The 27,275-nt window shown below is 37.7% G+C and overlaps 1 protein-coding gene across 4 annotated transcripts in view; it reads right to left on the bottom strand.

The window, feature by feature from the left end:
* Positions 1-1,933: 1,933 nt before the first annotated feature.
* ptprub (protein tyrosine phosphatase receptor type Ub) overlaps positions 1,934-27,275 on the bottom strand; it is a 322,943-nt gene continuing 297,601 nt past the window's right edge. For 3 of the 4 annotated variants that reach the window (XM_079836102.1, XM_079836104.1, XM_079836105.1), the window contains 8 exons: positions 25,464-25,618; positions 24,345-24,480; positions 23,260-23,409; positions 18,868-19,182; positions 16,136-16,261; positions 13,173-13,330; positions 6,375-6,510; positions 1,934-4,979 (listed from right to left, as the gene is read on the bottom strand). In XM_079836102.1, coding sequence (XP_079692228.1) covers positions 4,917-4,979; positions 6,375-6,510; positions 13,173-13,330; positions 16,136-16,261; positions 18,868-19,182; positions 23,260-23,409; positions 24,345-24,480; positions 25,464-25,618 — 1,239 coding nt within the window. In that variant the 3' untranslated portion in view covers positions 1,934-4,916. The remainder of the gene's footprint in view (positions 4,980-6,374; positions 6,511-13,172; positions 13,331-16,135; positions 16,262-18,867; positions 19,183-23,259; positions 23,410-24,344; positions 24,481-25,463; positions 25,619-27,275) is intronic. The other variant, XM_079836103.1, reaches the window with a different exon arrangement.

Below are 27,275 nucleotides of genomic sequence, written 5' to 3'. Positions count from 1 at the left end.
AACTGCGATGGGCTGAAACTAGCAAAAAAATATGCATTGCGGCGGGTGTATGATAGGGCCCTTAAGCAAGGGATAATATACAGTCAGACGGTCAGTATCACAAATTAAACCCCGACAGGTTGACCAAACAAATAAATCAGTGAACATGAAACATTGAGTTTAAATTACTTTATAATCTTACCTGTATAGAACATTGCAATGTTCAAAACAATTGACCTAGCAAAACGATACATACTGCAAAAACAAAAATCCTCTGATGTCATTTTCACTACAATAGAGATGCAGTTGTGTTTGCTTAAATAACGACGCTGAGAGTGGTTTCAGTTACCTGAAACAGCAAGTTGAAAAAAGAACAAAAAAATAACTGAATTAAGGCTCATTTAATGAAGCTTTTGTTACAACCTGGCCCTGAAATATAGTTCTGTCATGACAATGATCTGAGAGTTTGGCACGGTAATGCGTATGACAATGTTAATGTGTTTGCTCTTGGTGGAATAGATCTGCTACACTGCTGCTGCTTTTATCGCTGATGTTGTTGATTTATAGCTGTTGCTGCAGAGCAAGTACAGAACTTGCCACTGCCAACACACTCGACATGGCTCTGCTGAACAAGATCTAAACAGGTGGAGCTGGGGAAGGTGGAGAGTTTCTGAAAGCACGCTGCAAACTGCTACAGCAAAGAATAGGCAAGAAATTGAATGTTGAGCAGCGAGCTCATTGGCTAACAATATAGCAGGAACCAATCAGCTGTGCCCTATAGAGAATGATGTTTGCATGCAGATTGGCTTAAAGACTTATGAGCCTGTGCAATCTAGAGTTTAATGACAAAACTTTGTATTGTTGGTCAACTGTGAGTACACTGTAACCCCGTTTAAATTGGCAAAACTAAAAACAAATGAGGTAATCATTTACATCAACATTTTTAAGTTAAGAAATTCAAAGTTTAAGTAAGCAGAACTGACAATTTAATTACTCTTAACTTCAAATATTTGAGTAAGATAATTCATACATTTAACTTAAAATTATCATGTAATCTCAACTAAAATATTTTAGTGGTGGAAACTTGGAAAGGTTTAACTAGCTAATTCAGTAAATGCTAACTTGCTAATTGGCAACTCAGTGCTTGGATAGCATTAGCATAGCAATTGCTGAATGAATATGACAATATAGAACATTTAACATACAGTTCAAACCAAGTTCATGCTCCACTCATGAACCCCCCAAAAAATCCAACATAATGTAAACTCTTCTAAATTAGCATAGCAAAACACTACTAAATCTCCCACTTAACTTTAATCTTGCACAAACACATGATATGACACTTAATTTTAGCATTTATTCTCTTTTCGAGTGTCATGGCAAAGCATGCTGGGAAATAGAGTTAAATTTAAGTTAGTCTAAATTAAATTAAACTAGTTCATAAAACTCAAAACAATAAAACAATTCAGATTACATAAAATGTGTCAGTTTTGTGAACTGAAAAGAAAAAGAAAGTTCTAAATGCTTTTAATTTGCATGTACTTTGTTTAATTTTAGTTTACCCTACTCAAATTAATTAATTATTTTAAGCATTAGGGTTGACAGAAATATCTGACTGCTGAATGCTGTGATTGACCAATCAGAATCGAGTATTCCATAATGCAATTTAATGACATCAAATTTTCTCAGAAATTTTTAAATCAAATTAGAACTTAATGTTTGGTTAACAACAGTTCAACAAGATTCACAGCATTTATTGATCTAGATTAGTATATAAATATAAGATTGTTCATTAATAACAGTACGTTAAATCATGTATTGTTAAAAATGTATATGCTTTAGTATTATTGTTCATTATTTCACGACTCCCAATGCATTTACTAATGTAAACAAATATATTTAGTGTTGCCTTGAAGCTACACAAATGAGGTTGAATAAATAAATGCTCCAATAAGACATTTACAGTCTTAGAACATTTTATTGTTGTTTGAACACCCTGTCCCACCCCAACCCTCAGTTCCCCATGAGATATATGCCTCCACGTCCTCTTCCTGTCCCACAAACACATGGTCAAAAACACAGTTCTTTTTCAATTCATTCAGTATCATACAGAAACATTTGGAAGGAAACAAATAAACAAACCAAACGCACAAAAAAAAAACCAAGGACCTGGCTCAACATTTGTCAAGAGTGGCTAAAGTCCTGTCCTTCCTCTCTCATAGTGAGACACAAGGGATAATTATGCGGTATTAGCATAGGTGACTACCAGAAAGTTGGCTAATGTCTTTGGAATGAGCATGGTAAAACAACAAAACAATCATTGGAGGGTTTTAAAGTGACTGAATGGGCCTTCTGAACGGGCGACTTTGGAATGGCTTTTAGAGATCATTCTCAGCTGACCGAGCGTGTCAGATCTTTTGGCGGCATATTCAGGAAATAAGTCTTATACAGAACAGTACATTCAACTCTTTCCGTTACTTTTAAATGGTTAAATCTGGCCAAACAAACTTTATTCACATACTATTCACAGAACACAAATATACATCTATATGTACACACACTTTCCACCAGGCACTTTCCATGAAAGTCCACAGAGGGGGTTCGGAGAAGAAAGTCACAACACTGTCTTTGTAGCCTCTTCAATCAATTCATATTTTCTCTGGTTCCCTGCTTAGAGGAACAGTTTACCCCAAAATGAAAATCCTATCATCATGTCTTCCCATACCCATACGATTTTAAATTCATCAAAATGTTGTATCGCATACAAAATAAAGTAATAAAGGTTTGGAACTAGTAACTCATTTTGGTTCGAGGATTAGTAAATAATGGCAGACTTCTCATTTTTGGGTGTCCCTTTAACTAGCTTGCTAATATAATCAGGAATCGTGTGCTGTTGTGAGCTGTCACTCAGGGCAGCCTGACATCTGAGACGCTTTATGCAGAGTAATGCAATCATTGGGAAAACGCCTGTGGTTTGCTAACTTGGCATCTTGCTGATACTGCAATTTCACAGTTGGGGTCATAATTTGAGAGAAGCGAGTATAATACTGATGTGGATACTCTGAGCATTGTAGTTAAAAATACCAAACTGTCTTTATCACCATTGAAATATAGTAGTTTAATCACTGAACGAACTTTTGGCTGTCAGTTCTACTTGCCTGCACTAAACTGTCTGGCACCACGAATAAGGTACAAAATACAGCCTGAAACTCTTAAAAAATAACGTTTTTTTTCCTTCTTCGGTGAAAGAAGGTTCTTCGACTTCAGAAAATGTTGATCTTCACCATCAGAAAGTCACATAGGTACAGTTTTATATGAGCAATTTTACATAACCCTGTTACCAAACATATCAAAGCAAGTTTAAAAGCCAGATTTGTATGATTTTACAATGTAGCAATAACAATGAAATGTCAAAATAAAATAAAAATGTATATAAAATATATATCATAAAATAACTTCTCGCTCAATAAGAGTGGAATAAAAGCTATATGTGGTTTAAAATTTCTGAGGTGTGAAATGCCAAAATCACCATTTTAAAAAGTGATACAGAAATATGATGTAGCTAACATGGGACGTGTACCTCTGATGGTTGAAAAAGCTTCATGAGACACAACAGGACTGTATTCATGGAACGCGCACTCGACGCTCAACCATCATGTGTCCAGCTATTAGCGGAAAACGGCAAATAAAACCCATCGAAAACTGCAATGGAACAGAAATGGACTGTGAACGTGCAACTTAAAGGGAAGCTTTGAAGAATCTCGAGCCCAGGATTCAGCTGTACACACAATTGTTAAACAAAATCCACTCAAAGAACACGAGTCAGTCCGATAAATAGTTACAAGTGAATAGAAGAAGATTGCCGGTGTTCCTTCTGGTCCCTTTCTCCTCACTTCTGACACAGTTTCGCAGCACCGTTGTAAAAAGTCTATTAACTGCGCTCTCTCAAAACCATTGAGCGAGAGGACAAAGGTCAGGGTGTAATCCACCGCAAGCTTTAGAATGCCATCACGTCTGCCCCTTGGTAATGTACTTCCTTTGCTTTAAGCACACAGGGCCTCTGTTAGCACTTGAGACTTGCACCTTAAGACGTAAGGGATTTCCAGCAAACGTTAAGTATATATACAAGTGAGAGGAAAAAAGACAACAGTCACAACAAGATAGGAAAGCCACAGCAGGGCAACGTGGCCGTCTGACTCTCCTGTCAATCTCCTCTTGAGACGTATGGCACCATACATAGTAATAAACTCCGCCTCCGATGATACAAGAACCAATCCTCAGAGACACGCAAAACGTTGGTGAAAAAGCGTGTCCTTTGCGTTGAAGAGGCATCGACGTCTTGATAGGCAGTTGATGGGAAGCTGTCTGCTGGTTGAATCGGTGTGTGTGTGGATGTCAGCGTTTGTGCATGCATGTGTGTTTTGGCGCTTTTAAGGGGCATGGCAGGTGCCCAACTCCTTTTTAAGAGCCACGGTACAGACGCCCGACTCATCTTCGCTGCACTGCACATGAAGAGATCTTCTCCAAATGTGATGTTTACTTCTGCTCTTCAGTCCAGCCAGCCAGAGAGAAACAGGCAGGTGTAAAATAAAGCCGCTGTTTTTAAAAATAGCCCACTATCTCTGCGAGCAGAGCTAAACCAAACACACCGCACCAAGCCAGGCTCTGGAATCGCTCACAGCTTTGAGGAAAATGTGCTGGAAAAAATCCTAAACCGAAAAAAAAAACAGGCATGGCACAAAGGGATGTAACATATTTAGATGTTTGGGGTAAAAAAGGTAGAGAACTCAATTTTTTTGTCCCGTTTTCTTCCTTCTGCTTTTTGCTCTGGGTAAGACGACAGAAAGACGGGAAGCCGAGGGGGTGTAGAGTGAGCCTGCCGGTGGTCCTGCTCCATGCAGTGAGGTCAGCATGGGGGGGTTGGGGGGGTGATTCCGCTATCTGACCTCCAAGCAGTCCAAATACTCCAGAACCAGCTCATAACAGAAACGATACTGCTCCTGCACCACACACACACACACACACACACACACACACACACACACACAGAGAAATAACAGAATTAGTGCAATAATTCAGTTCCATATCTATGTATACACACTACAGTTCAAACTTTTGGGGTCGGTAATATTTTTTTTCTTATCCTCAACAGGATTTCAAAATATTATTACAAATTGATGTTTTGGTGCTGTACTCATAATGTAAAAACTGCACATAATGTGATAAGTATAACATTATTATTATAATAAAATGTTCATAATGTAATCATTTTCTCAAAATGTAATAAAATCTTGAGCTCGTAATGTAATAGTTTTTACATTATGAGAAATGTATTAGATTAAAAACTCACCAAAAACATATTTTCATTATTGTAATGGCTTTTAAAACATAAACAAATATTAGTATTCCCTTAGTAAGCCAGTCTTAAACTACCTGCTAAATGCAACATTTAAATATTCATGCAATTTGTATTATGTTTATTAAACAAAGCATTGGTATTCTAATATTTTTTATGTTTTAAAAGCTATTACAATAATGAAAATATGACATGGTTTTTGGTGAGTTTATAATATAATACATTTCTCATAATGTAAAGATTATTACATTATGAGCTCAAGATTTTATTATGTTTTGAGAATTTCCTAATGAACATTTTATTACAATAATAATGTAATGTGTATTACATTATGTGCAGTTTTTACATTATGAGTTGCTCCAGGTGCTAAAGAAACATTTCCTCTCATTATCAATGTTGAAAACCATTGTGCTACTTAATATTTTTGTGGACACCGTGCTACCTTTTTCTTTGGGGCATAGAATGTTTTGTAACATTATAAACAATACTTATTGTCACTTTTGATCAATTTAATGCATTCATGCTGAATAAAAGAAAAAATCTTACTAACCTCAAACTTTTGAATGGTAGTGTACATATGACAAACATTTTAATGTATTTTTTAGAGCTGTCAGATTACATTTGAACTTAAGGTATTAATAAAATATTCTTAACAGTGATTTTTTAATATATTAACATTCAGCAAATTTGATAACATTTCATTCTGCTTTCTTATGTTTTCTTTTGGGAGATAATTTTTTTTTTGCTTTAGTACAATGACAAAAGCAAACTAATTTAATTTAGGGAAAAAATTGCAATGTAATATTGAATACGTTTTTATACATTAAACAATTAAGCTGCCTTGATATTTTAGTTATGGTTCCTCACAAGAGAATCCTCATATTTGGGGGTCTTTGTCATCTAAAAGTTTGAAAATCCCTGCTCTATACGTAGTAAAGCCTACTCAATGGGGATCAGGGAAAAGGGGGATCTCCAATAAAAAGTCTGTTCTGGGAGGCTTTATTTGGAAGGCAAAGACTTTCTGAACTTTTGTACCTACCAGTGTCTCCACCATGTTGGGCTTAGCGTTACGAAGGGTCTTGACAGCATAGAAGACGTCCACCATGTTCTGGTATTGGATCATCTCCATCAGGATGTTGCTGGCACAGTACATTCCGCTGCGGCCACCGCCGTTCCTAGACATACACGAATACAACAAAACCCGGCTGTCATCATGAGCAAAAGAAGAGACAGACAGTGAAGAAAAAGATCTGGCTTGTGCTGCATACTGATATTCAGTCTACAACAGAAATCCCACACATCCAGTTAATATGAAACCAGCCTTTCTGAAGATCCGCCGAGGTCTTCTGCTGTGTATGCGTACGGCACGACAGCGGCGGCTAGATGAGGCAATGCCGAGATAATCAATCGCAGTCAGTGCTTTGGCAGCTCTGGATTTAGCGCGGAGAAAGGCCTGCGCTGTTCTGTATTAAAGCATAATTGATTTCATCTCCATAATCTCTTCTCCCTGCCTGTGGTTGGTAACACTGTGTGACAGTTTTGAGTGATGTGCTTCTGGGCGGCGATGGGAAGGGAATTCGTGCCTGGGGTTCCAGATGAGACCGCTCGGTGGGCAAGAGGGGAGAGACAGACGTGGGTGGTTAACACCTAGGTTCTAAGATCATCGAGTCAGGCTACGAGTGAAGTCCTTGTTTAGAAAAACATTTGATTTCAGAACCATTTTGTGTGTTTAATTGTTCACATAAGGATATTGTCCATGACTTGTTTGAGAAGGTACACAGGAATTTGGTATTTTGCATATAATTAACTCTTATCTGACTCGCTGGCAAACAGAGATAACATTATGAAGACAAGGATTAAGTGTGCTGTTCAAGGGTACAACGGCCATAACCTGGGCTGCCGCGAGGAGACGATACTTCAACAATATGCGAGGCCAAAACGTGACCCTAATGAACAGTCCATGTGCTCTTATAAAATGCCCAGTACCATTTACGTGTCTGTGGGCAATCTGAGTTCAAATACAGTTTGTGTGAAATGTTCAGATCAGGTCAATTAAAATAAAACAATCTAAATGTTCTCTTATATTTAGTCCTTTATCTCTTAAGTTTGGTCAAAGTATGAGTGCTCTGATTGGTGCTCATTTATTTCTGCTTGATGTTATTTTATGGCACCATTCAAATTGAACTAAAATGCCTGTTATGACAAAGTTATTACTCCAGTCTTCAGTGTCACATGATCCTTCAGAAATTATTTAAAGGGTTAGTTCACCCAAAAATAACAATTCTGCCATAATTTACTCACCCTTGTGTTGTTCCAAACCAAACGGCAACCTCCCGCAGTTTCTCTTGAAGCCAATACGGAAGTGGCATATACTGCAATTCATCGACTGGCCACTAGGGACAGGCTCCAGAAGGGAGCAGAATCTCATTGAGCCCCATGTTAAAATGCCCAACTTTACAGCAGATTAAAACATGTTTACAGCCTGGTACAAATTGTGGTTTTGGTCTATACGGCTAATTTTGCCCTTCATGACAACTGTGAGGGGGGTGAATTTTTTTATAACTCATTCGTTTACATTATGTAAAGCATTAAAGTTCTTCATAATTATGGGCGTAGCCACTTTGAGTGAAAGGTGGATAGTCATTTATCTGTTGTCTGTTAGTTATCGCGTCACTTCAGCTCCACCCACGTCCCGCCTTTTTGCCCATTTTCTTTTATCCGGGAGTGACGCGCGATGACGCATATCGTCCATACTTTGCGCTTCAAAACTGCTCATCAGAATCCTATGGGTGACGTCACGGACACTACGTCCATATTTTTGTAAAGTCTATGTTCCAAACCACGTCTTCATCTTCGTAAAAACAAATAAAGATATTTTTTGATATTTCTGTTCCTCCATTCACTTTGATGCTTCAAAAAGTTAATAAAGAGATAGTAAAACGAATCCATATGAATTGAGTGCCTTAAGGCTTGTACACACCGGGACGAATATCGCGCGTGCTTATCGCCAGCGTTTTTCGGCGTGTGTTCACACCCAATCGATTTCCACTGGCGATGCGCAGAGTGAACGTGCACATTCAGTAGATAGCGCTTCCGGTACACAAGGTGGTGCTGCGGCACTTTGCGCTTCTGACACTCGCTTGTCACACAGAAAAAGAAGAAGAGAGACAGTATTTACGTGCTTGCCAAAACCATAGCTATATTATGTCTATGGCCAAAACCATTCACACACTTTTTGCTAACTGGCAAGCAGCATTAGCAGTTCATCTTCTTCTTTGTCTACTTACTACTTCTTTGTCGTATCAATGTGTGCTCGGCAAGACCGTTTTGTGCTTGAGCGCCACCAAGTCGTGTTTTACTGTCACTTCAGCAGCTCCAGGCACGTGAACAAAAGCTTTTTGGGTGAACTAACTCTTTAATTTAGGCTTTTATTCACATAAACATTGATCAGTGAACCTGAACTGAAGCTCAACCGTAAGTTTGCTTGACGCGTTCGAACAAACTTCTTGATTTGTTCAAACCCCTGGTTCTTGTGGAAGCTCGAACGTGCTGCGCAACACGAGAATGAACCTCATTAGGTGCGTTTACATGGAGCACTGTAATCGGTTTAAAAGTCCAATCCGATTAAAAATACTCCATATAAACACCTCAATCGGAATAAAAATGGCCAAACCGAATGAAATTGTAATCGGTTTGAGAGGGGTGGGATAAACCTTTTCATGAACCGATCAAACGAAAAATTCCACCATGTAAACGATCTGATCCGATTACTTTGAGTGCACGTCTTTCTGTGACGTGATATAGTACAGCGCGCGCCTCCTCAACTGAAGAGCGCGCGCCGCGCTCACACAAGGCTAATGTTGACAAGAGAGGAAAGTTCATTTTTCTGAGGTATTAAACTTTTTATTTCGTAACATGTTATGAACATGATGTTGGAATAATGACAGACATAGCCTGGCTACACCATCTTATCTTGACGGCGTTTGTATAGGCTTCAACTGCGCCTGACAGTAGTGACAGAATAATTTCTTTTTCTGAGGTGATTCTTACACTTTACGACAAATAATAAATAGCTTTTATAAAACTGTACAAGTCCTGGTGGCCGTTGAGAGCTGCCATTTCAACGGGGAACGGTTTCTCGTCAGTTAAGTTAGCTATAAAAAAAAATTCAACAACTGCTTCAAATTGGTTAAGTAACATTACCCACAGTCTACTTTAATTAATTTTGTTAATATTTATACCTTTGTGATTATGGTATCTTTCCTTAATCATCTGAAATATATATGTTTAGTACTAATGATGCTGAGCACGTCTTGAATGCTTCATTCATGTTTCACCGTATATCCTGTTTTAATAATAATTTGAGTGCATTTTATTGTTAATTTTGTGTTTTTCAAAATAAATGAATTGAATTCATTTTTGATTCCGCATTCATCATTCACAGCTGTTGAAATAGCCATTGTATAGGACATAAATTAGGTTAAACTACTGCATGTCCGCCCACAGAAAAATAAATAAATATAAAAATTACCAACACAGAACTTTTGATCCACGATACGTAACGAATCTGAGGCGGCAGACAAACTGTGTGCGCATGTCACAAAATGATTCCTACTGAAAGTCAGCACATGTAAACACCAGATCGGTTTAGATAACGTCTCATGTAAACAGTCCACCGAATCTTTCAATCGGAATGATTTTAATCGGAATGAAAAAAAAGTGCGCATGTAAACGTGGCTACTGGTTCATAAGCATCATAAGCGATCATGACTCTTCAGAAAAGTTGGACTAAACCGCTCAATTCATATGGATTAGTTTTACAATCTCTTTATGAACTTTTTGAAAAGTGGTAGTTGTGTGGACTATCAATGGAGGGACTTAAATCATCCCAAAATTGTTCCATTTTATTAAAATATCTTCATTTGTGTTCCGAAGATGAAAGAAAGTCATACGGGTTTGGAACGACATGAGGGTGAGTAATTAGGGTGACAGAATTAAAATTTTTGCGTGAACTAACCCTTAACAAATTAATATTTTTATCAATGTGGAAAAGAGTTGATATGCTTAATATTATTGTGGAAGTCAGTTTTGATCAATTTAATGTGTCCTTGCTAAATAAAAGTATTATTATAATTTTTTAACTTTTACTGACTCCAAACCTTTGATCTTCAGAATTCAGTGAATTCCACTTCTTGTAGTTCCAATTCCAAGTCGAATTTAACTTCCTGTGTGGTGCAGCCAATTCACTTTCACATCTAAAAAGCAATACTTCAATTCGGAATAACTTCAAAGAAAATACATTCTCAAATTGGCAAGTCCTTGAAACACACTGGCTCTTGGATATTCCACTACCTGTACTACTGATGAAGAGTGCCAGTGCACCTGCTAGACTAGACATACATCTCACTGTACAAGCAGAAAAAAAGATCTGTATGCATCACTGGCCTGAGGAACATCAATCAATGACATGCTGCCGAGGACAGGGTGGAAGTAAAAGATGCAGTTGAACACAGCAGGATCACATCATTAAGCTGATTTGATGTTTTTCGTTTGTTTGTTTGTTTGTTTTTCATTGTATCATTTGTCTGTATCTTATTAGCATCAATAGAGCTTATGACACCACAATATACACAGTAGCATTTGTGTATTACAGTTCTGCGGAAATCAATGGACAGAATGCCAAACAACAGTCAAACCAAAACAATATTTGAATACACTCAAAAGAGCATTTGTTTGTTCAGTTTAGCAAATTAAAATCAGCAAGTGCAACACAGTTCTGGAACACACTGTTACAATATAATTTAATTGCATGCACTTTAATGAGCAAAATGGAAGCTTGCTTAATCTATTAGCATTAAGACTATGAATAGAATTAATTGGCATTAACTGAATGTACATTAATCCAGACCAAAACAGACACAATAGAAGTTGATTCTTGTTGTCCACCAGAAAAAAAAAAAAGCAGAATTTTTTAGGCATAACTGAACTCATTTAACTTCGACTAAAAAAAGAACACAACATTTATATGCTGTAAATCAATAAAAACATAATTTACAGTATTGTTCCGAACATAAGACGACCCTGATTTTTCAAGATGTCCCTTTTGGAAAAAGGCTTTTTGAAGACCAAATCTTGCATTTTATAAAGAAAATGCTTTTATTTGAAAATAATTTCCTTTTTGTATTGAAAGTATGGTAAATACTGGTAAAATAATAAAAATAAACACTTTTTGGCATACCATAAAAATAACCTGTAGCCCATTTGAATTATATAACAATTAGGCTGAAAACCATGTAGCCTACCAAAATTTCATAAAAAAAAGTAGAAACATGGAAACATGACAGTCACGCAGCTCTTAGATGGTAAGCTTATAGGGTTATTATGTATGATTAATATAGCCTAGCTAAATGATAAATTAATAATAATTAATAACATTAATTAGGCTATAATCTATTAATTAACCTGTCTAAAAAATATATAATAATTCTGTCTGCCAAGCTCTGATAATGTATGGAATATTATATTAATATATTATCCATTAAAAAAACAAAACAATAGGAGGCCTATACCTTTCACCGCTGCTGCTTTAAGTCAGTCAGTCTGAGCAACTGAAATGCTTCTCTGTGTGTGTGCAGTTCGCCTGAGGTTCATCATGAGTTACTGGACAGACCCATTGATACCTTTTTTTCTATTCAGCCCTATATCTAGAGATCCTCTTGCCTTCAAACGGTGGACACGAGCTCGACATGTTTTTAAAAGTTTACAGAGGCAACAAAGCCACTAAAACGCATTCACACGCAAATGAGCTTCTCTACTACTTATTGTGAAATTGATTTCTTTATATTTGTTATCAGTATTCTCCACACCGCAAAATCCTTATGTGTTTATTGAACTATGTGTGGACCTATTTAAAATACAGGACAAATCAAACCAATACGGGACACGTCATTTTGCTTGTAAATACGGGACAATTCCGTATTTAATGGGACGGGTGACAACCCTATAAGCTTATCTTTAACTGTTAGCGTTTTTAATAAGATCGCCATCTTCTAACAGTACACTCTGACACACTGTAGTTCTTGGCACACTCATTTTATGCGTATTTGGTGCCACCTATTCTTGCCGGTGTATTATGTAAGGGATAATCCATGGCTAGCTGTGCATTAAACAAATTTAATGCACAATGTGGAGGCAAAAAGGCAAAGCGGAGGGTGGTTGCCTCCGCAAAGTGCATTAAAATTGTTTAATGCACAGCTAGCCGTGGATTATCCCGCTTATACCATGGTTATTTGCCAGCATTGACAACTTAAAGCTATTATTGGTGTTTGCAGCGCAATATTTGATGGAAGGGTAAAATTGATGGTTATTTTCGTCAGTTACGGCTCGTTAGATCTAGCATTCTGCCTGCATTTATTTTAAATAATTATCGAAAGAGTGAGAGAGAGAGACCGAGAGATGAGAAAAAGAGAGATGAGATGCGTACCTGTGTACCTGTGCACAACCAAGCTGTGAATTTAGTTACATCAGAATAATGACGTTACCTCGTTGCTGAGAAATATAATGTAGCGATTCAGTAACAAAGCCATTTTATTACTAAAAGTCGCTGGCAGCATTGATAAGCTTCTGTGATATGGAACTACCTGTGCTTTAAACGATTTTATTGCACACCTTCCAGCCAATCAGAATCGAGTATTCAGCCAGACCATGGTATAATGGCATGTAAAAGTCTAGACCGTAAATATAAGACAAATCAGTTCTAAGAAAAACATTGTCTTATATTCAGAACAATACGGTAGTTGAGTTGGGATTGTGTGGAACATGTTGGCATATTACTCACAGGCAGTGGACCACCGTACGACCTTCCCCACACTCCCTCTGCCACTTCTGCACACTAGCCAGCAGGTTGAGGAAGGCCTTTTTGGAGTCAGGCACGTCACGATACGCAGACCAGCGCAGGAACTGGAACTGGCACACGACCAGCTGACCCTCCTGCAGCTTCGTATGGATGAGATGGGGGAAAAGTAAAGGTCACGATCAGTAATGCATTGCCAGCTGTGCATTTGGGCTTGTTTATGGATGTACACAGTAGCGTAGGACAGTTCTCCATGCTGAGGTCTCAGCAGTGCCAAGTCAGCAGTGTTTAGGTTGTGATGAATGAGTCTGCTGGGAAAGAGTTTCACTTGGGTGGGGAAGAAACACTGTAAGGCTGGCCCTGATACATTCCTACTTTGGAGTAGTGGTGGAATTAATATAGAGCCCTGAGGCACACCCAAAACTGCCCTAAGGGTTTCTGGGAGAAAGTGAGTGCACTAGTCTGACATAATGATTTTTCAGTCCAAATCTTCTTCCAATTTGTAAAATTGGAGAAGAAGTTAAATTAGTATAAATTAAGATGTATTATTAAGTTTTGTTTGAATTAAAGGACATTTAAAGACAATTCAAGCCATTTTTACTGATAATAATCACCCTCATTGAATCTAATTTGTGTTCAATTAGACAGATTGTGGAATCGTTTGTTGCATGTATCATAACTGAATGAGCGTCAGTTTGATATAGAGTTGCATTGACATTTAAGACCTAAGTGGAATTTTTCCAGCAAAGAAATAATTAAATAATTAAAAAACAAAACAAACTATTTTTCTAAAAAAAATTCTAGAAACTTTACTTTTAGTTCCCAAAATGGACAATTTAACATTCAATGTTGATTACCCAGGGGGGAAAAAATTTACGCATCCTTTAGGTTTAGAAAACATTCCTTTACCTCTTTATTCCAATATCTTTTACCCCGATGTACAGTCAAACCAAAATGTATTCAGACATCTTCAATATTTTCACAGTTTATTCGCTATAGTTTAGAAAATGGTAATAAAATATGACATCAGAGTTAAACTGTGTCAGAACAAATTCATCCTGATAATGTCAGATAACTTTAATAGAAAGGTATGTAATGGATTACAATCAACCAATCAGCTGTTAAATTTACGTACACAATTAGATAATACCAATTTAGGTCAACCAATGACCAAGCTATGCTTCATTTTGTTCAGTCTGTGGTGTAAAAGGTCGCATTTGCAATTAAAGAAAAAACACTTAAAGGATTAGTTCACTTCAAAATGAAAATGTCCTTATATTTTAATCACCCCCATCTCATCCAAGATGTTGATGTCTTTCTTTCTTCAGTTGAAAAGAAATTACGTCTTTTGAGGAAAACATTCCAGGATTTTTCTTCACATAATGGTTTTCAATTGCAACCAAAATGTTGAAGGTCCAAATCGATGCATTTTCAATTATCAGGAAATGTTCATTTTAAAGTGAACTAATCCGAATTATTGGGTATAATATGTTACCGTTTACTTTATTTTGATATCCTCATTTACATCAATGAACTGTAGTGTCCTGTACCCACTAGTAAAAAAATAACATATCTGGTGTCTGAATAATTTTAACTGTACATCAGTCTACAAACCATGTCTTGTTTTTATTTATTGTTTAATCAATCAATAAAATAAGCCAAGCGCATCATGACACAATATGGATTTTTATTAATTAAATTAAAATGTAAGATTTAATTTGATCATTATTATGCAAGATTTCCTGGATAATCACAACCCGTGGCTGCCACTTCAAAACAACAAGTCTTATTATAAGTGAACATGGCAACACCACAGAAAGAGCAGACGTTTAAAGCAAAAGCAGTAACACTAAGATTCTCTACCACAAAATCTAAGTAATAGAGATGTCAAATATGAATAACACATGCACCCACAATCACAAGCATCCCTTCCACACACACCCATAATTCTCTCTGTAGTGCTGAAAATCCCCCCCCGACTCAATCGCCTTAGTTTCTAATGTTCCACAGACACGCTGCATGCCAACGCATTAAAGCACTGTCACATCTGTCAACAGAACATTGAGCAGTGAGAAAACTGCAGATGTCTATTAGGCAAAGAGCATTGCCATCAAACATCCGAAGAGAACAACAGAACAAAATTAGCCCTTACAATACTGACAAGCTGGGCCAAATTGAAAGTGGTAAAAATGACCTTCTGTGGCATGCTCATTAATGTATATTTCATATCTGCAGGCTTATGGAAACTTATTTCGGCATCTGTCCTTGCCTGCGAGAGTGGCGCCATATGAAGTGTCGTGTGCTGATGGTATGAAAATGGATATTTTGAAATAGCTTTTCCTCTGTTCTTTAATTGCTCTTGTAGCTTTGGCTGAAAAAAATATATTGGACTGACAAACCCTATTTATTATACCACTTTATCTCGTAGTCTATTAAACCGTGATCTGAATGTAACATGGCATAATGGCCAACAGCTTTTCAAAGATTACATAAAAATCTCAATTTCCGCACTTTTAAACTTAAGGAATTAAGCTGACAGTTAAATGGCACAACATAATGATCAACCTGTTCCAAGATATGAAAAATGTATTATCATAGAATATCATTAAAGCCCCTGTGGCGGTAATGCAAAGAATTCTCCCAGGAAATGCCCTGGAATCTACTATGTATTTTTAGAAAGAAAATTAAGAGGCTCATTTGCACAGCTGGATGACTTTTTACCTTATATGTACCTTTAGAGGCCCAAAAGGATCAAGTCAGTAAACTCCGTTTGTATATGTTTCTGTATAGTGCAATTTTACATAATTGCTCAATTAAAGCAATTTTCTGAAGTGAGTAAAATGATGATTAAGTGATTAACTTTCGATTAACTTAAGGGTATATTAAGGGTCTGCCAAGGTTGCAATTTGAGAAAATTGGAAATTTGAGAAACATTTGATGGAACTCACTCTCGTCACATTTTTGACCCGGAAAAGGCGGGTGATGATGTCCTCATCTGCAGACATCGACAGAAACTCCACTTGCATAGGACCATACTGTTGAAGACCTGGTTCAGGCCAGTACTGCACACAAGGCTGGAGAGAGAAAGAGAGAGAGAGAGAATGAATGAATGAATGAATAAGGAAGAAAAAAGGTGTTTAGAAGCCCTAATTTTAAATGACAAGTTCTTGTTTATTTCTGGATGGATTTTTTCAAGGTCAAGTTTCTTTCACAAAGGTGTTTGAATCCCATTCATGCTTTATGGATGGTTAAAGTAAAAAGAGAGAATGATGAGAAAGAAAAGAAAATGGGTTCTGGAGGGAAAGGGATTCTAGGGAGAAACAGTTGCTAGATTGAGCAGGATTCTAAAGGAAACGTGGGAAAAGGAGTTCTAGGTGGAATGTTGATTTAGATTAAGTTAGAAGGAATGAGGTTGAGGAAGAAAAGGGTTCTGGAGGGAAAGAGGTTTACGCAAAAGTGGGATTCTGATGGAATCTAGTAGTGAAATCTTGGGATCTTAGAGCCATAGGGGTTCTGGAGGGTTCTAAGGAAAAGAAGTAAGAGAGGGTACTGAATATGTAAAATGTCTAGAGTGAAAAAGGTTTTAGAGGGAAAGAGGTTCTGGTGTTGAACTTATTATGATCATGCAGGACAGTCAGAGGCCAACCCCCAAAATATTTTTTTTATTTAGACCTAAAGCCCAAAATATACTTGGTTTTTTAATGCGACCAATTTTTTTAAATAAAGCCTATAGAAACAGAAAAGTCAAGGAATTATCTGTTGGAATTCGCGCTCTGTCTACTTTGATTGGCCATCTCAATCAGTTTGGAATGTCTAATTATTGGAATGTCTATGGTGGTTACGGCCCTGGTACAGTCATGCAACCTTTCAAAGTATTCTCCATTTGATAGAGGCGGTTGACACATGCACTCTAGAAAATTTCATCTTTGTCCAGTGTCTGCGCAATTTCTCTCCAGAAGTTATGACCGATAAAAATGTCTTCATACTCTTCTAAACTAAAGTTGTGTAGCAACAATTGTGCTCGGGCAGTTCGGTCTGGACTTTCTCCATAGAGAAGTAATTATGCCCGAACAGAAACTGTTTGGACCAATGAAATCGTTAGGGCGGGCTTTAGACGATGATGGACAGATGATAAACAGTAACGTGATCATCCACGTCATCAAAGGCGCTTGGGTTGATTTTTTTCTAATCCTAAACGGAGAACTTTTTCGTATATGCATTCACCTTCACTATTTCTCTCAGAAATGATGATCATGTTGGTAAGTAGGCCTACTCTGTGTATCCTTAAATTCTTTTTTTACAACACTGGCGAAGATCGTTTACACTCATCTTTTTCTTCTAACGTAACTTATTCCAGCGTGCGTGCAGACAGGGTTGCCAAGTTTTTACAACAAAACCCGCCCAATTGGCAATTGCTACTCAAAACTAGCCAAAAACAAGCCCAATAGCTTTCCGGGGGGGTTCTCCGGGAAACAAATGGCATTTGGGGGGTAACATATGTGTTATTTTGGCAGGGCTGCCTGCTAAAATTCACATTCCTGGGTCTGTATATCACATAATTGGGGTCGCTTCAAACCGCGGACATGGCAACACAGTGCACAGTGCAGTTGAGTTCTGTTGACATTTGACAACTAACGTTATGCGTCGCTCCGTTGCTCTGATTGGTTGTAGGTCTATCCAATTGAGGTTTTTCCTGGCTCGGTTGAAACACGCCCCATAATCACAGCCCAACGGAGCAGTATCAGACTCAAATTCTGACGAGTATTGAGTATGACGACATCAGGCTAAAAGTTGTGGGTATCTCATAAAAAAACCCTCACACAAGCACTTGTCAATGCGGGCGCTGTTGTTGCAGTCTCCGGTATTGTTCTTCTTGTTGTGGTTCCATCTCTTTTGTTTTATTTTCTACTGTGAAACAACTTATTAGTGCAAAACAAATTCAATGCGCATGCGAGACCGGCGCAAACTATTCTGGTAGCGAAATATGCGAAATAAGCCTACATGTCCTAAAAACAAAGTATAGTTTGGGCCTAACAATGTGATACATGAAATCATTCAATTTTTTATCATTCAAATATCATCAATATTTTGACTCCACTGTATTTGGAATATATTGTAGCCTTAGAATTCAACATCCAAACTCTGTAGCCTTACTGAACTGAACTGAGCTGAGCTGAAATTAAACAGGCGGAGCTGGTGAGAACAGGCGAGAAAGAGGAAGAACATTAATGACAGCGAGGCAAGTGAGGTGATAAATATTAATACTTATGGACTGCAGAGAGCAATCATGCGAATGAAGAAGAGGGAGAGACGTTAATCCACCACAGAGAGAAAAACGAACAGATCGACTGCGAGAGTGACACTGAGTAACTGCCGGCATGTTAGCGCACGTCAGGGTTTTCAGAGAGACGTGATCAAGAAGAGCACCGGAACGCCACTCCACAAACTCAAAGGGAAGCTGTATGTAAATGAGACTTGACTATAGGCTTATGAATATATAACATTTCACAGGGAGATTAAGAGAAGCTGGGGACAAAATAGCTTAAGCGACTTCAAAGGACGTGCGATGATTCGAATGCAAAAAGGCAACCGATAAAGACGTATTTTGAAGAAAACCCCCCAAAGTCTTCTTGGGTGCTGTAGTGGAACTTCTGGTGGCTGTGCGGATGCTTTCGCTTACCCAGGCAGAGTTCGATTGGTTCAGCTGATTCAGCATGACTACGGAGGTGCATCCGTAGTCAAACACCAGCCTCCAGAAGTCAGAGGTCGTGCCGGGCAGCGGGTGGGGGGTTACGATGAAAGCAGCAGGCCGGTGGAAGCTATCCATCAGTGCTGCGTTAATGTAGTTGTTACTCTCGCCCTCAGTGGTCACCAGAAAGGCGAGGGCCCTGTCAGGAGGGAGAACGTCCATGCTGCGGTTCTTCTCGCGGTTTCGTGGTAACAAAGCGATGCTGCACTCCTCAACGTCCAGATGAGGTGTCACAGAGTTTAGCGTCTGAGGGAAAAAGAAATGGAATAATGACGTTGAGGATGAATTAATTATTTCTGTGCTTGAGACATTATTAACAATTTGTGATTGATGGGTTAATTATTGTGATGCTGCGTCTATGACATCAAAAAGTTTAGAATGAGACATTTTAAATCAGTGTTGTTATTGCTAAAACATGTTATTGAAATAAAGCTGCATAAAATGAAATATAAATATTAGAGGAAAAACTTAAAGGGGACCTATTATGCAAAATTATTTGTAGGTGTTTGAACACTGATGTGTGTCCGCAGTGTGCGAACAACCAGCCTATAATGGTAAAAATCCACTCACTATTTTTTTTAAATAATTCCCATAAATCAAAAGCAGTCAAAAGCATATCCCCCTGTCTGCGTAATTCATAAATGTACATTTATTATGCACAGTACAGTCAAATGACAGATGGTTGAACATATAAGGCTGCACACTGTTACTGACAGTTTCTGACATTTTCAGTGCTTGAGATTGTCCAGTTTTGTGTTTGCCGTTATGCCAAAGCATGAGCTCTTGAAGCTCCGCCCTCTTCTTGAAAGAGGCCGGGAGCAGCAGCTCATTTGCATTTAAAGGGACACACATAAAAACGGAGCGTTTTTGCTCACTCCCAAAAGGTGGCAATTTTAATATGCTATAAAAATGATCAGTAGGGTATTTTGAGCTAGAACTTCACATGCACACTCTGGGGACATCGGAGACGTATTTTACATTTTAAAGGGCAGAGAAAAAAACTTTACGAAAATGAAAAATTTTGCTGTTGGCAACTAATTTAAATAAAATAGGTTGAAGTACTAAAATTGCAACAAAAAAAATTTATTAAAAAAAATATCACAACAAAATTCCTAAAACTAAAAATTTAAATAAAAGCAGATTCAAAATATAATAATAAATAGTATATTACTGTATAAATAACACTAAAATAGCATAGTTTCAAATGCTCTTTTTGGACCGGGGAAGACATTTACAGTTCTGGAAACACTTCAAGCCCCTTTATCTCAAAATACTAAATTTGATTCTTCAGGATATAATAGGAGAAAAGAAAACCAGCATAAAAAAGCCACTCAATCAAGAGGAGAGCAGAAAAACTATGAAAGCCAGCTTCTTCCTCAGAGTAAATCAATAATTAAAAAAATAATTGCAATCACATGTCACAATGAGAGAGAAAAAAAAAGAGAGAAAAAAAAAAAAAAAACATTGTGAGAGTAAAACTGGGAGAAATTAAGCTGCAATTTTTTCGATAAATTAGCATTTTTAAGATATAATAATCTTTTTTCACGATTAATCTTTGAGAGAAAGGAAGGACGGAAGAAAGAAAGAAAGAAAGAAAGAAAGAAAGAAAGAAAGAAAGAAAGAAAGAAGTGATTCCAGCAGGGACATTGGTGATTATGAAGATTTCCATTATGCACTAATAGTATTGTGCATCTGGTGACCGCAGAAGTGCCCTCAACTCCAACAACAGTTTTTGAATCTAGCTTTAAAAAGCATTAAATCTGACTCATCCACACTGTTACTGCTATTACCAAACTAAATTGCAAAAATTGCAACCTCATACATAATAAACACTGCTTCTATGAGCGCATCAAAATCAGGGAAAAAAATTGTGCAATTCAAACAGACACATACACTGTTCTCCTTGCAAACCAAAAGATAAAGAAATTTGCTGTTCTTTACTACAACCAAGGAACATATAACCACAATTCATGAGAAAAGATATATTTGTGATACATATATCTACAAAACCCATTATAATATCCTGCATCAACACCTAATCCAACACCCTGTAATCCAAATCTGCCTTCCTGTACCTTCCTTTTTGAAAGCCTCAGCAAGAAATCGCTTATAATGAATGCATTATCATTTACCTGGAAGTCAGAAAAATGCAATGTAGAGGTAAGTGCAGGAAAGCAAGGATAGTTCAGCCTGCCTCCCTCTGAGAATCAATAAAAGTATTCTCAGCAACGCATTTGGAATGGTACATCTTTTATTAAATAACCTTCACCGGCCTTTCGCTCCCTGAGGATCTGTCGCAAAGTGAAACACGACTGACTACTGCTCCCAATGGACAAGGAATGCAAGGCATTTCTTCTATTATTATACGTTTTGCATGACTACCTTTATTATTTATGTCCGGTGGTCTAGTAAAAAAAATATTGATCAAACCTCTGTAATCAATAGCTTCCTACCGAAGAACCTTCAGCTAAGATGCCAGCCTATACAAATGAAAGGTTCTGAGAAGTTTTGAAAGTGTTTCCAACATTCTGTCATTTATTATGTTACTGCATGTGTGTAGGTGTACAAGCGCTACAGAATGTCAGCGCATCTATCGTTGGTGAGTTCCACAGTCTGGCCTTCATTTAATGTTGAAACGTTTATTTAAATATCCCCTGAATGTCTAGCCACACTCAAATACATTTATTCAACAGTACTGATCATTAATCTATGGGGCAGCGCATTTTACACTGTGTAGCTCAGCGTCTTGTTTGACTGCTGCAACCTTGCTTTGCTATATTGAGCAAATTTACATTTACAGAACTTTATAGGAAGTTATTTACTTATAGGCCAGGTTTCACAGACAGGCCTTAGATTAAGCCAGGATTAGGCACGTTTATAAAAGATACTTAAATGTCCTAATTGAACTGAGGCCTAAGAAAAAAAAACAATACTGGTGTGCATCTTGAGACAAAACAATGACATATTTTAAGATCTGTAAATGCAAGTTGCTTTCAGTTAAACAGCTCAAACATGCATTTTAGTCTATCTTAAAGGGATAGTTCACCCAAAAATGAAAATCCCATGATTTATTCACCCTCAAAACAGCTTCTTTCAGACTAACACAATCTGAGATATATATATATAAAAAAAAAGCTTTATAATGGTAGTGAAGCCACACTCAAAAGGGGGGCTTCAAAATCGCGACCCTCATTCACTACCATTATAAAGCTTGGAAGAGCCAGGATGTTATTAAAAACATCTCAGATTGTGTACGTCTGATAGAAGATAATAATATACACCTAAGGATGGCTTGAGGGTGAGTAAATCATGGGGTAATTTCATTTTTGGGCAAACTATCCCTTTAAAAGCCTTGTCTGTGGAGCCGGGGGATAGAGAAATTAGAAAAATTTAATTTCCCTAGATTTCTTGAAATAACGGTCCAATTTATGGTGTAAATAATAGTAACTTTCAGAGCTCAAACGTCATGCCCTGTTCGGGTCTTTTATTGAAACTAAGCTACAAAAAACGGCCCCCGAGAGCCTCATAATTATGCTTAGTCTCTGTTTGAAATATAACTTAAAGCTGCAGTCCGTAACTTTTAGCGCTCTAGCGGTTAATAAACAGAACTGCATGCATCTTGCGTAAGAACATTGCAGCCGGAGCTACTTCTCTCTGTTTATGTCTATGGCGAGTCACGCAGGGACTGGACTGTGCTTCTCCTACCAGTCTGGTCTGAAATAGTCCCAATATAAACACTTATTATAAGTGTACCATAATGATTCCGGGTAAGACAAAAACACGGTTCGGAAAATGGATTCATGTTGTACATTCTCATTATATAATTTTTGTAAGTCTTGAACACAAAAAAAGTTACGGACAGCAGCTTTAAGCATTATATAAGATATGAGGGCAAAAACATGCCATCAAAAATTTTCTGAAGTTCCCTTCAGAGATACATTGATATATTCAATATTTATATTTTTCTACCAATATTTTGAGCATTGCGAACAGTTCTGTATTTCCCTCATAATATTTCCACTCATATTACAAAGCATTATTTACAAAACTGCAGGGCAGTTCTGTGAGCAACTTCGGAACAGTTTTGCGTTTTTTTTTTTTTAGCAAAAACTGTCAGTTCCGATTGATGGTCGACCAGTGCATCTCTATCTGCTGTCACTGAATGTGAAATTGCTTTGTAATATGACACAATCATAGCCGATTGGAAGATACAAAATGTTTTAAAATGTACAGTCATGTGGGATTTTGCACCAATGAGATCTCACGGTCATGACGTCGGGAGAAATTATGAAGAAATAAATTTAAGCAAGGAGAGACAAAGACCTGGAACTCCTCTCGAAGCTGTGAAGAGTTGCTCTGAGAATCCACCCGCAGCATCTCTTTGTAAGCCAGGGCGAACTCGTTCACAGGGATGGCCGTCTCCCCACACAGACACGCCTCCAGGATGGCATCATGAATGAATATGTACTGCTCCTTTAGAGAGAGAGATAAAGACATAACTACAAACATCCAGTAGTAGACTAAATTTTGATTCAGACTTGACTGAAAGCGATGATGTCCGAGTGAGTGAGCCAGGATTACAGGATTTGCTGTTGTGTGCATGATTGGCGAGACATTGATGTATTAACATGCATATAATCAGCCAGTCACAGTGACATGGAGGCTCTGCTTCCTGTGATTTTTCACCTTTGTTTTGAAATTGGACAGTGTACTTTAGATTTTTTTTTTTTACAGCCAATTTAATCGAATATTTGGTCATATTTGCTTTGTTTCGGTTTTGTTCTGTCGATTATTTTCTCATCTGGAATTTTGCAGGAGGCTTTCACTTTTCACCTCCCTTGTCTCTTCTGAGAAAACGCCCTTGATAGATGAAGTGAGAAAAGATCAGAACGGGAAAGAGGAGAATAGAAAAGAGTGGACTAGAGGAGAAAGAATGCAAGATTAAGGACGATACAGAGTTAATAGATGCCAACAGCAGAATTTGTTTAACCTCCATGTTTGAATGCAAACAAAATTTGTGGCGTGTTTCAAAGTGCACTGCGAGTGTATACATCGCTCTACATAAACAAACACTTGCAGATGGATTTAATTAAAGCATCCGGTAAATAATTACTAATGTTTTAAACAGTCAAATGACTGTGGGATTTACATAATAAAGTTTGGATATGTAAATTTCGGAACATCTAAGCAAAGGCACATGCCTCCGCAAAGCGGACAGATGCAAGAGAGATTTTTTGGTTGTTGCATTTCCCACCTATTAATACTTAATTTTCACTGCATTCCAAAGCTAAACATTCTGAATATTCATAGCAACACCTACAGAGCTTATGACTATGCAAATACAAGAGGTGTCATTTGCTAAGTCTCCTGCCATATCTGGTTATGGGTAAACATGTGAGCGTCTGCACCTCTGTCTGGATCATGTTGATACGACGAGAGCAGAGGGTCTTTACACAGTTGTAGATGTCCACCACTCCTTCACACTCTGCCATGTCCAGCATCACGTCCAGCACGATATAGCAGCCTGTCCTGCCCGCCCCCACACTGAAGAGGAAGAATGAACGAGGGATAGTAAGATGTTTGACAAATATGATGACGTTGGACAGTGTTTTTTCTTTGATGGACATGAACTAAAGATCAAGTTGGTGAAGTTGAGGCAGCCGCCACAGTCCGGTTGGTCACCGTCAATGTTCCATGTAGCAACAATTGACAGCAAACACTAACAAAAAAGGGTTACACTTTATTTTAAGGTGTCGTTGTTACAGTGTAATTATACATTTACGTACTGAGTAATATTAATTAACTACATGTACTTACTATAGGGTTTGGGTTTGGATTAGGATTGGGGTTTGGTTTAAGGTTAGTTGCATGTAATTATGCATAATTTATAGTTAATACTACAGTATCTACATGTAACATGTAACAAGGACACCGTAAAATAAAGTGTTACCCAAAAAAGTACCAAAAAATATCAAACTAGATTTTTAGACATGTATCATGTTCATATCATGTTTTTATCATCATGTAACATGATATTACCAAGGTATTCTTTGAGGTTCCTTGGAGTATTTGAAATAGAAATTTCACAAATATATATATATATATTAGTACTTTTATTCAGAAAATAAAATACACAGAATATTGATCAAAAGTCTGTAAAGACCTTGTAATGTTACAAAAGAGTTATATTTCAAATAAATGCTGCTCTTTTTTAACTTTCTATTCAACAAAGAATCCTGAAAAAAGGCAATTTTTTCACAAAAATATTAAGCAGCCAGTACAACTGTTTTCAGCATTGATGATAATAAAAAAATCGAGTAATGATGCTGAAAATCCAGCTTTGCCATCACAGGGATATATTACATTTTAAAATATACTCAAATAGAAAATAGTTTTTACTGTATTTTTGATTAAATAAATGCAGCCTTGGTGATATTTTAAAGGGTAGTGTATATTGCTCAAAACAAAGGCATTTATTAGCATTTATTAAATTAGCAGTTAATGTGATGAAATAAGGAGCTCTATACCTGCAGTGGACCACCACAGGCCCTGCGTCGAGTGGCGTGGAGGTTTTGACCCGGCGAATGAAGGCTAGTAGACCTGTGGCGTGGTATGGGACTCCATGCTCAGGCCACGATGTAAAGTGAAACTGACACACTTCGTGTTTGGCAGAGTATCCCCTCTGAAAGACAAACATGCTCCACACTTTTAATTCATCTGTATAAAATTAATTTCACTTTTTGACATTTGCCAGAAACCTGAACCCGAATTGCCCATATAAGCATCTTGGCTTAATGTGTCAGGGCATGTGCGCTAACCACCAAGCCACGGCTCTAACATATGGTTGTATGGTTTGTAGCTTTAGGTTACAAGTAGCGGAGAATACGATCAGGAACCTTTTCATTTTATGGTTCAAAAATCTGAGGGGACTCGCTTCTGGAGTTTGTATTCCTCATGGCTCAAAGACACCCAAGAGAAACCCAGATGAATTAGCAAAAGCGACAGTAAAATAAACCCACAGCTCTGTGGTTCCACTAAAGGGAGGTTCGTATGTCTACTTGACAGGCCACAAAGAGACTTCCTATTACTGCATCCCAATTGCTCGTCTGTTTGAATACACACAAGGAGAGCTTCAGACAAAAGCCTGTCTGATGGTTACGTGGAGAAGCTTTCCCCACCGTTCGACAAACACACAGAAGCACATCGTTCCACCCACAGCCCGTGTTTGATTGACAGGGCCGCGGCAAGCACAAAACTCGCATCAAAGGCTGTCGACGGAACTGCGCCTCCACAGGGCAGCGAAGAGGACGATAAGAGAAGACAGGGGGGTGAGGAGAAGGAGGTTAAATTGAGCTAATTTCAGTAAACGCACCCACATTTAGCCCATTGTATCAGAGAGAGAGAGAGAGGGATAATGAGAGAGAGATGCTTTAGTTAATGTGCCTGCCATAAAAGCGTTCTGAGATGAGGCAGCTCTAATCCTGGAACAGACAGCTCGGTGGGCCTCTGCTGGGTATCAGGCGCTTCTCACCATTTCATTTAAAGGGCTGTCACTCCAAATTCTCACACACACAAAAAGAGTGCACACACATACACACACACAATTCAGAATCCTAGAGAAGTGTCAACGCATATCAGCATAGCAACACATATTATTACACGGCCAGGAAAACTTGATTCTGATTAGTCAATTGTGGCATTCTCACCAAGGATGATAACTGTAAAGATAATAATAATGATAAATATAAATATAGCTGCAAGCAGCAATTATTGGGCCAAGCACAAAAAGGAACAATGTGACATGCAAACATGGCCGGTAGCTTCAGAAAAATGTCAACAATTTTAGATTATTTTAGTCAAAATGGCTGAAAAATCACAAATACAAACACTACAGGGAGTGCAGAATTATTAGGCACGTTGATTTTCTGATCATATTTTTTTCCCAGGCACATTTGACCAATTCCAAACCACAGTAATCCTAATAACTACTATTGATTTAGTATTTAATAATGTATAAGTGATATATAATTGTTCATGAAGGCTGGAAATGAAAATCACCTTATATTCAGGTGTGCAGAATTATTAGGCATGTTTTCTTTTACAGATAAATTGAGCCAAAAAAGAGATTTAACTCAGACTGAAAAGTCAAAAAGTATTAAATGCCCATGAGAAGGATGCAATACTAATGCAATACTAGACATTGCAGTTAAGGCATGACCATTGGACAGTGAAATGCTCGTTGGGTCAGCAGGGTCAGACAAAAACATGTGGCGGAGAAAAGACACCTATTAACCGCAAAAGAATTAAGAATTAAGGTGAAGAATTAAGGGTGAAACCAT

Source organism: Gobio gobio (genome assembly GCF_949357685.1).
Source record: "Gobio gobio genome assembly, chromosome: 15".
Lineage (NCBI taxonomy): Eukaryota > Metazoa > Chordata > Actinopteri > Cypriniformes > Gobionidae > Gobio > Gobio gobio.
The sequence above is the reverse complement of the archived record's forward strand: the minus strand, read 5'-3'. Positions and strand labels throughout refer to the sequence as shown.